The 11184-nt window shown below is 44.5% G+C and overlaps 1 protein-coding gene across 1 annotated transcript; it reads right to left on the bottom strand.

Annotated features, from left to right (window-relative positions):
* Positions 1–2305: 2305 nt before the first annotated feature.
* On the bottom strand, positions 2306–11147 carry rnf214 (ring finger protein 214). The gene is made up of 6 exons (XM_084360210.1): positions 10766–11147; positions 9416–9645; positions 9198–9331; positions 3747–3975; positions 3444–3653; positions 2306–3307 (listed from the first exon to the last, which is right to left on the bottom strand). The coding sequence occupies exons 1-6, from the start codon at positions 10884–10886 to the stop codon at positions 2471–2473; spliced, it is 1761 nt and encodes a 586-aa protein (XP_084216336.1). The 5' UTR covers positions 10887–11147; the 3' UTR covers positions 2306–2470.
* Between the last annotated feature and the right edge of the window lie 37 nt (positions 11148–11184).

The following is an 11184-nucleotide window of genomic DNA, read 5'->3' as shown; positions in this document are numbered from 1 at the left end:
AGTTACTTTCTGTTTAAAACGGAACTAAAGCAGAGGGAACAGCTGACCTGGCTCCGTCAAAGTTCAAAAATATATCTAGCCTACCAACATTTCTTAAGGCATCGTCACACCAGAAAGTGGTTCAGCAAAGGGGGAACTAGAAGCTTTATTGGGACGCATAGTGACACAGCTGTGGTTAACCACTGTAGCTGGTGTGCTGACTACTAACACCTCAGCCTGCCTGGAAGCTGCTAACATTTAAAGTAATAGGCTTTACTTAAAGGTACAATATGGAAGTAAAATATTCAAAACTTCACTTAAATTATCAACAGAATGTGAAGGAATCACAATTGTGACCTTATGACCTTAATGTGTCGTTACAAAGTATGTTTAGCATGTTAAAAAGCTAGCCCTGGCCTGTCCCAGTCCAAACCTCCTGTGCTAGCAGTGTAAGCACCCGGTGCGGTGTGTACAGAAAAATCCATGTATAGCCGGGACATTGAGCCTTTTTCGCTTCATGCACCACTGAGCAGCTTTCGTAACTCTAGTCCTACAGAAGCCCTGAGAGCCATTTTAAAACAAAAATGATAGAACTTAGAAGGACTGTCCAGGCAAAACATTTTTCACCAGTCCTTAAGTCATAAAACAGTTCAAATCAGATTTTAAAAAATTGGATCACGAGAATCTGTTTTTCTCTCACTTGCCTCTCAGAGCTTCCTTATAGGACCATTTTTCATTTTTACAACACGATAGGTGTTTTCTTTTGGCATGTGCGTGGTCCACCATGAAGCTTCAGCTTTGGCCCTTCAATGGAAAAAGTTTGGGCACCGTGGATGAGGGGGAGCCACATAGCTAATGTGGGCTGTCGTTCAGAGTCTCATACCGTTATTGTCCACAGGGGCCGCCAGAATCAACAGAATTAAAGTACCTTGTAGCTGCTTTAAGTTTATAGCTAAACACTGGATTTATGCCTTGATGCCAGTGCTTCCATGTCATCATTTTCAGACCTAACCTGACTGAATTTTTGCTTTAATACATCCACTACTAATTTTCGATGACTTACAAAATAGACAAACCCAACTCGACACCAAAGCTTTACACTTTGAGAGAAAACCCCTCCTCCCTCTCTCTGGACTGAATCCTGCTGCAGAGCCTCACGGTCTCTCTGATTCAACAACCCCTCCACCCTCAGCAGCGTTTTGTCTTTATTTTCTGCAGCGCTCTACATTCATTACAGCAGCTTTACTGGGAGACGAGCAGCTTTTATTGGCACTGCTGCCTGTAAAATCGGTCAGAGCTGGCTGAGAGACTAACCTTTAAAACTGAGAGAGAGGGAGAGTTTGTTAGAGGAGAGATGGACGTTCAGGCAGTAAACAGGAAGCAGTCCACAAACACTGTCATTACTTCACACACACACACACACATACACGTACACACTGAACTGTAGATAGACACATTTTCAGCTCTCTGCACTGTGTGTGTTCTGATATTTATTGGGAAGCGACGGCTCCTTTAACCTCGCCCATCGACCGCCCAGCGCTCCCATTAAGGCTGACTGGGATGTCCACAGGGAGAGAGAATGTGAGAGTGTGTTTGTCTTGGAGGGGAATCTTTAAAAGGCAATAGGTTGTTTCTTTGAGTGTTTATGGGCAGATCTCGATGTCTGAATGTTTGGAGGTGTGACACTAGTGTGTATGTGTTTATAGTGAAGTATACTTCATACTCTAAGTGCAAGGGTGAGCAGCCACAGACTTAATTAAGCTCATCAGAAGAGAAAAACTGTTTATTTCAGTCTGTTATTAAAGATGTCTCCTTAGCTGTGAAGTCTGTTTTCATACATATAGTGCATCATATTTTAGTAAGAAGCCTCCTGTTTCCTGATGTTTACTGTTAATCTTCACTTCACATGATCAGTTCAGCATTTGGAACATTTTAAATTGTGAATTGAGTAAATCAACATCGATCTCATGTCTCTATGTAAAGTACAGACCTGTAGTCAGGACTTGGCTAGCATGCTCTGTCAAAAGTGGAAATAATACACCTCCAAAAGCCTGTAAAGCTCCTGAATTAATATATGTTGTTTGATTTGCAACACAAATTCAAATGTAAAAACAATTATTATGTTATTATATTCTTGTCTCGCTTTAAAAAAGAAAAAAGTTCTTGGTTTCCATGCTGTACAAAGTCATGATAGCAAATTGCGCTAACATGTACTCAGGTACTGTGCTAAGTACAATTTTGAGTAACTGGTATTTTACTTGAGAGTTTCCATTTTCTGCTGCTTTATACTTCCACTTCACTTTATTCACCAGCCTTAACAACTGCATTACTTTTCTTCAGTGACCTTTATTATAGGTTAAATTTTACAAAAAAAATATCTATTGCAAAACCACATCTGTTGCAAACAAAGACATTCATTATTTAACATAAGGAAGAAACTTTTGGAAAGGCACAGAGTCGTGGCTGAAACTTCACCACCTGGTTTTGTCCGTCACTTCGCCGGGCAGAAGGGACAGGAGTTGTTCTTGCTGGACTGCAGCCACGTTCTGATGCAGTCTTTGTGGATGGTGTGGGAGCAGCTCAGTGGGTGGCGGCTCTCTGGATCCACGTGGTTTTGGCACATCAGGCAGAGTTTACGGGCCCCGAAAGCCTGCCCTCCACCTGCTGCTGCTGCTGCTCTCTGCGGGGGAGGTGTCGGCCTCTGGATGGGGCCAGGGGGCACGGGGCGGCTGATGGGCCCCGGGGCTGACCTCTCGCTCTGTGCCAGCTTAAAGCCGACCTGCTCGATGACTTCTTCCATGGACATGCCTGCGAGGGTACCACGTGAGCTCTTCACCTGCTGGAGCAGTGACATCAGCTGAGCCCTGTTGCATTGTGGGTACCGAGCCCCGAGCTTCTCCAGAACCTTGTCTAGTTTGCCGGCAGGGGCGGATGTGGCGGCGGCAGCAGCAGCAGCAGCAGCAGCAGCGGGGGGAGGCGGAGATGGAACTACAGGGTGGATGGGCTGAACAGGAGGGGATGGGGAGAGACTGGGAGGTGGAGTTACCCTCAGTGGAGCTCTGATGTGGGGCTGGAATTGAGGTTGAGGCAGGTGGGCAGACTGTACATACTGAGGATGGGGCTGGGGTGCGAGGGGGAGTTGGAAATGGTGGTGGGGTGGTGGGTGGTGGTAGCGCTGACGGAACTGTGGATGGTGAGGAGGCTGGAACTGTTGCTGGTACGTCAAGTGTGGGTGTCTCGGGAGATGGATGGGTCGGTTCCCTGGGTGTGGAGGAGGAGGCATGAACCGAGGCAGAGACTGCATGATCTGATTGAATCTCAGGTCAGCCTGTGGGAGAAAACAAGCTTAGTTAAAGATGAGCAGAAGTTAAATAAGTTAAGTCCCTTGAGTCATGACATTCCTTCTAAAAAGGTTCCCTTGAGTAGCTTCAGCTTGAAAAATGATATATTTTTGGGGGTCTTACCATGGGGACTGGTGGCAGAGTCGGCACGTTGATCCTGGGGAGGGACTCTAACTCACGACCCTGCTGGAGCTGCTGCAGAACCTCCTGGAAACGGCTCTGGAGCTCGGCCTTGCTCCTCCGGACCACACCTTCCTTCTTCTCCCACCTCTGCTTCTCATGATGGTACTGCTGCGGAGACTCCATCCTGAGGACGTTGAGGTACTGCCCCACCTGGGACAGGTAACCACAAATGTTTTTAGTTTTTCATATAAATTCTCATAGTTGCAGTCACTAAACCATGATCTATTGTTCTGATGTCTGTACCTCTCTCAGCCAGACCTCGATGTGAGCCATGGCGACGTCTCTCTGCTTTTCCACAGCAGCGATCTCATCCTGTAAGGCCACCAGCTCGGCCTCCTGCGCCTCCTTCCTCACTCGCTCCATCTCCTGCCTCAGCTCATCCAGCTCCTCCTGCCACCTCTGCTGCTCCTCGCTCTGCTCCTCCGTGAGAGCTGTTAGCTTCCTCTCACTCTCCTCCAGCTCCTTTGCCAGCCTTCGAGGGGGGAGGAAAGATGAAGAGAAGCGTGAGGCTGTGGAGTGAGGGTGTTGACTGTATTTCGTTTATAGATTTCACATTGTTATCTTCCCTCTCTCTATTTTAATCTCCTAATAATCGTGTTTACTTATATAGCTGCAATGATTAGTTGATCAATTAATTAGTTGATCAACAGGTGAGAGGAAGGTGAGAAAATGTCAAGTACACAGAGGTGATGTAAGCTTATAACTTGTTGCGCGATATATTTTTGAAAAATGGTCTGGATATATATTTATTTTTCAGCTGATTCACTACAATTATCTGATTTTATATTACTGTATATATGACTCGTTCTAATTATACGCTGGTGTTGTGCTCACATCACACGAGGCACCATAATGTAGTGCTTCATGCAAGAGTTTTGGGTTAAATTTGGCTATCAATAATAATTAATGATTATGTGTGTGTGTGTGTGTGTGTGTGTGTGACGTGATGCCAGGTTATAGAAGATGGTTAGTTGCATGCAAAGACCCTGAGTCTGTGTGAAGCATCATTCGACTAACGTTGAATTAGCCATCTAGGAAAGCAAACTACCAATAACCTGACCTGAGATCACAATAACACTCAAACAGTGGACACACATCAATTGAACACATATGCATTACATCAACCAGAGTTTAAAGTCCTGTGCTTAGCCGTGCTATGCTATGCTATCTAAGCCCAGTTCAACGTTACCAGTCTTTGAAGAAAAGGTGCTGGTGGTTGCAGGAGAACGTTGGGATTCCAATGTTGAATGCTGTTCTTGCTGTGCAAGGACTGATGAAAGTCGGCAGAGGAGGAAACGGTTCGCTCCTTTCCTTTGCAGGGATAGCAGCTCAGTGCTAACTTGCTTGATGTTCCTCAGATGGTGAAGTTAGCTGGCAAGCTTTGCGTCGCAGCTGCTGGTGCTAACTGATCAGGAATACTGGCAGGACCTTGTGTCGCTGCAGTGAGGAGAAGTTCTTTGGGCCTGCTGCAAATGAAGCTTGCAGCTCTCCGCAACTGTTAGGCCCAGAAGAAGAGATCTTGAGGGCAGGCAGCCCCATGGGGGGGGGGGGGGGGGGGGAGGAGCCCTTGAGGAGAAGAAGTTGGAGGAGAAGAGAACTTGTGGAGAAGAGAGAGAACAAAGGAAGGCGCTGGAGTTTTGACTCTCTGATCAGAGGTGGGTCTGTCACCCTGACCAATAGTAGCTCAAAGCTGAATTTTGCACCTAGGTGTGAAGAATGGGGAATTCTGGGACACTGAGTTCAGTTCAGAGTCCATTTTGAAATCCACAATGAATGACTTCATCTGTGGGTCCCAACATCCCCCCTTTGGTCTCAGGATGTCGCTTGACGTGGGATCCTGAGAGCACAGATCCACATGTATAGTCCATAGTTTGAAGGAATTCATCCGTCAGTTCATTAATATTGGTAACATCTGGGCAGTTCAGTAACCAGCTGGGCATTGGCTTACTCTCTATCTTGGCTAAGCAAGAATCATGAACAGAACATCAAGAACAGAAGTTACACAAAGAAAAAGGAAATCCAGATAAACACTATGATTATGACACTGAATTCACTAAACACCTGTGTTTCTCAGTTAATCTCTGGGTTAGTGAGAACAGGAAAGTTAGTGATGTCAATGTGTTATGGTGAGATGCAGAGAGTGGCACCAACAATTATATAGTCATTTCTGGAGTGTCCAAGAGTGTTTGTGTTCACTCGTTGGATTTCAGTGCTGATTACTGGTGGTAGTCAGACTTATTTTGGTAGACTTACAATTTGGTCCTCCAAGCAGGTTTTCTGCGGAAGGGTGTCACAAATGTGAAAGTCCAAATGACTGTATCATGTTTCCTGTTTGACATTGTGATAATGTTGTAAAGCAGTGTTGGACGAGGACATGTGTATGTCTTGTTCTGAGAGGTCAGAATGCAGTGTCCTAAGCTGAGGTTTACAACAGTTAATTTAAAAAAATAAAAAATAAAAAAAAAGAAATACAACAAAGGAGCTATTCGGAGTGTATTTACAAATTGGACAGTGGTGTCTGTCCAATCAGAATTTAGTCTCAATAGCATGGTTTTTGGCCATTACTAAATTCAGAATAATTGAGTTTGCTGCTGTTGCTAACAAATCCAGGGTTGCCTGTTGCAACTGTAAGACAGTAAGTTACTTATTTTTACAGTCAGTACAGGGATGGATCGATTTGTTAGTTACCAGAAGCTTACTCCGCGGCTCTTGGAGTTTAAGTTTTGCTTAAACTGTGACTCAGGGCTGTAACGCTCTGAGTAGCTGAATGCAGAAAGGAATTCGGAGGAGCTGTCACTGTCTAAGGAATTATGACTGTGCACTGAACCGTGGTCAGAGAAGCTTTGGTCATCATCTGAGCAGTATGCTGGCTGGTCATAATTCTGGGCCAAGATTTCTGCATATGGCCTTCTACAACTCCTTTTGTCTGCATGTCTATCGCGACGCAGTTGGTGGACATGGCGGTTACGCTCGGTGTCCATATGCATCTTTTTGTCACCCCCCTTTGGTCTGTTGGGAGGGTGTCATTTTGAGGCAGCCGATTTCCGAGGCGCTGCTGTGTTCTTCCACACAAGTTTAACTTTTTCCCTCTGGGTTGCATGGGGCAAGTCAATTAGACTATGGTCAAGTAAACTAAGGTAATCCTCAACATGGTGATCACAGTTGTCTGGCTCAAACTGTTCAATGTCCCTAGCTATAAACTCAAGCTCTTCAAGGCGGGGGCACTCTAAGTTAGCGTTTCTATGGACATTGACTTTACATGCTGCAGTTCTGTCTAGCTGAGAGGCAGGGGCAGGACAGCTGTTATCACTCTCATGGAGGTACAGAGAGGAGGAGGGGCACTCCTGGAGTGATCTGGTCCCCCTTTCAGAGGAGGGGCACTGATGAAGGTGTCATGCATCAGCGACTGGGAACAGTGGGAAGATTATCTTCTCGGGGATAGACTACCTGTGACCTCAGTGTCTGTTTCTGGAAGATGGGAAGTCATGTTCCTGTTATCTATGTCTCTCAGTGTAGGTGGAGGAACTAACTTCATTCCAAAGGACTTAGGGTCAGTTGGGAATTGTTCACATCTTCTCAGTGGAGAGGGAGTTAACCTTCCATCAAGGGAGGAGTGTGAATCGGAGTAACCAGAATCACATTGGCTGAACGACTGTGATGGGGAAAAACGTTCTGACCTAAGTCTTAACAACTCCTCTTTGTGTGAGCAAAGATCTAACTCTGCTGAGTGCAGGTCATCTAAATAGTGCATGGCTTTCTTATTAGCCCTCTGAACTTCATGGAGAAGACTAGAATTATGCGCTCTTAGGAGCTCCAACTCCTGCTCTAAGGTTGTTTTGCTCTGAACAGCAAGGCTGGTTTGCCTGTGGAAGATCAGAAGCAAACATCTTAACAACTGGTCTTGGGATGCGGTCTGCGCATCACACCTGTCCTTAAGTAGGGACCCTATCTCTTCATTGCACTCACTGAGATTTAACCTGCTAATGACTTCAGGGCAGCCAGGTTTTACACTCTGTGCCAGGGAAGAAATAAACCGCTCTACACTGAGGCTCTCCATTGTTAAACAAGTTCTCCAACAACAATCAGTGTGGTTGGCTATGGTGTTGCTTTGGCAGACACTCTGTAGCGTAGCTTGGGAGAAGTACACTAGCCTAACCAAACTGTGTTATGGCCTACACTATAGGGGGTAGCTTCCTGTGGAGGAAGGGTGGCTCTGGCACAATCTAGTGGCTCTGGGCATACAGATTGGGGCCAATAAAGATAAACACAGTTTACAAGCGCAACTTTGCTTACCAAACTTTCAACATGCACTAACTGGAATGCAGGGCAGTAACAGTCAGAGGATTGTCTTTTTAAAGTTGACTAAGGCTGAAACACCTAACAGTAACAGCTAAGTACAAAACTTCTGTTTCACAGGGCTGGTAGCACGCTGTGGCTCTATCTCCGGTTCTACTTCTTACTCAGGCTGAAATGCAAGGCAGTAACAGCCACATATAAACTTCTTTGTATCACAGGGCCGGTGGCATGCTGTGATTAACACGAGGAACACTTAAATTGTCATCAAATTCTGACAGCTATACTATAATGCATTGAATACGGGATATTCAAATGCTGAACTGAAATTCTTACAATTTCTACAGAGCACTTTCAACTTGAATCGATAGCGGCAATAGCAAATGGCTCAAAGTGGCAGTTAGTAACCTAAAAGATTTTGGTTAATCAAATCGGTTATAAATTTCATTGATAAATCAATTCTCACCACACTGCAATTGTTTGTAAGTACAAATCAAAGTCTACTCCTGTAGTAGACTAGTGGTTAAAGGTAAAGACTTTTGGCTAAAAGGTTCAAGTTGTGAATCTCAAATTTTAGCACTGTCCAAATTATGCTGAAATTAATATTGCATATTTATGAATGATGATGAACTGGTTTAATGTTGAGTATGTTCACATAAAGCATCATTTTCTGCACAATATTGAGAAGGTTTTTGACAAATATATATATATTTTTTTATTTTATTTTATTTTTTATTATTTAGGGGGCGGCTGTAGCTCAGTGGGTAGAGCAGGTGACCAGCCACCAGAAGGTTGCTGGTTCGAACCCCAGCTCCCCTGGGCGGAACTGAGCTACATGCCAAAGCATCCTTGAGCAAGATGCTGAACCCCTAAAACTGCTCCTGATGCGCAGTTGGCACCTTGCAAGGCAGCCTCTGCCATCAGAGGGCCCTGGATGAACTGGCGTCTCATCCAGGGGTGTACCCTGGCCTTCGCCCTGTGAGAGCTGGATTTGGCCCCAGTAGCCCCGCAACCCCCCAAAAGGGGGGATAAAAGCGGCAACACCCCGTGACCCCAATATGGACATAGCGGAAAGAAAATGAGATGAGATGAGATTTTTTATTTATACATGTTTGACACTGAAGACAGCAGAACTGCCATGTCACGTCACACACCCATATATATTTATTTTTCAGCTGATCCACTACAATTATCTGATTTTATATTGGCTGTAAATATGACTTGATCTAAATATACGCTGGTTTCAATTGCAGTCAACCCAATTGTTGACAGTTTTGGGTCAACAGCAGCCAAATGTTTCAAAGGTTACACAAAAATATGCAGCTGAACTTCAAAAGATAATATTTGAACACCTTGTCTAGTCTTTTCATTCATTTATTTCCACCTTGTTTTCTGTTTTACCTGTTTTTGTCCTCCTCTGCTCTGTTCTTCTCTGCGGTCATTTCCTGTTTCTTGGCTAAGAAGTTCTTCCTGGTGGCCTTGGAGTTGTTCAGCTGCAATTTAACCCGCAGGGACTCCAGTTTCTCCATAAGAGCCTGAAAACACAGACACAGTTTGATAATAATACACACCTCTGTTTAGGACCACAGCACATTTAACAGTGAGTTTGTGTGTCTCACCTGGTGCTGGCGGGTGGCCTCCTCCTTCTTCTTCTGCCATTGTTGTTTGTCTTTTTCGTGCGCCACCTCCTCATCCTCCTGCTTCCTTGTCAGACTGTCGTACTGCTCCGTCAGGCTGGAGCTGTACTCCAACATGGCCGCCAGCTCTCTCTCCCAGTCCGGGTCCGTGTTGACGCCCAACTCTTCTGTCATGTTGTCCGTCTGCACGGCCTGCACCCTCTGCAGCAGGTCTGGGGAAGGAAAGAAGGAAAGGAAACAAAACCAGGAAATTAGAGGGAACTAAATTAGAAAACATTATAATGATGCCAAGGCTGATTGGAGACAAAAACAGGATTCATCACATAATTCAATTTGTTAGTGAGATGATCATGTTATTGTCTGATTGGTCACGTACTGTCTCCCAGAAAGCATGTTTTTAAGTTTCTCCCCTCTTACGTGAGTAATCATTTGCTCTTTCATGCCTCCCTAATGATGAGGACGATGGCAATGTTGTGTATCTAGAGGTAGACTGATAATCGGCCCTGGGTGATTATTGGGGCTGATATTCAGCATTTTCTGATTATCAGTATCTGTGATTTTTCTGTGAGATTGCAGATAAAATAATGTCGGTTTTCAGTTTCCTGGATTTCTAATAATCAGTATCGGCCTGGAAAAAGCGGCCATATCAGTCGACCCCTAGTTTTACCCACTGATGACTGAGTGTGATAATGTCCCTTAATGTATATTTTTATGTGACCTTGCATGATGAGTTTAATGCACTTACACAAAAGCAGACAAGCAGTAATTGGTGCAGCTAACTTTATATTATTTCAGACTTTGCATAGATGGAAATACACTGACTTCAATATTAGTACAGTAACTGTCAGCTTTGTTAACTTTGTTTCAGCTAATTATTTACCTTATTTACCTTTAAATGGGCACTATTTAGTTTTGGAGAAGAAAATCAAAATCAAACATCAAAAAATCAATACAATATTAACGAGGTAATAATACGAACTCATACATATTGACCTTTTCCACAAATGAATAAACAAGCGGTCCCAGAACACTGTTTGAAGCTAGAAAGGTGGCAGGGTCCGCCACACATAAACAAATAGTATGGAATTGTGTTGTCCTTTAAGGTCAATTTCTTTATTCGGATTATTCAGTCAAAAAAAAACAAAGACTTTGTTTATTTAGTTTGTTTAGGCATAAAAAAAAAATCAAGTCAAGTCAATGAAGATCTCAAACTTTCTTCCCCAAAACTACAGAATGCACCTTTAATGACAAGACCGTGGCTAATTTGATCTCGTTGCTTGATGTAATGTTTAAATCTGCTGCTGTCAAACATCATGTGAACTTCACAGTTACCTTCCACTGTCATGTTTGCTAGCGCTAGCTCCAGGTCCTCCTCCTCCTCCGGTGTCACATACTGGACTTCATGCTCGTCTTCCGAGGCCATGATGCTCGCTGTTCCTCCGCTAGCGTCCATGCTAACGGAAGCGCAAACATAAACATGAAACTAAACCCTGCTGAGTTGGGTTGTCTGAGCACCGGTCCGAGCTGTCAGTACACAGCGGGTTAGCTAACCAGCTCGTTGGTACGACAGCAGTGACTCTCTCAGCACATTAACCGTAATTTCAGATAAAAGTGCGCCTACGTTTAGTTAGCGATATTAAACTCCAGTTTTACAGTTGCCGCCAGCTGTGATTCGCTTACTACGCGGAAGTGATTGTGTGTCACACAAAATGCGTCCGTCTGAAACGCCGAAACGGCACAAAGATCGTCTA

This window comes from Pagrus pagrus (assembly GCF_965226575.1).
Source record: "Pagrus pagrus genome assembly, chromosome: 8".
Taxonomy (NCBI): domain Eukaryota; kingdom Metazoa; phylum Chordata; class Actinopteri; order Spariformes; family Sparidae; genus Pagrus; species Pagrus pagrus.
The sequence above is the reverse complement of the archived record's forward strand: the minus strand, read 5'-3'. Positions and strand labels throughout refer to the sequence as shown.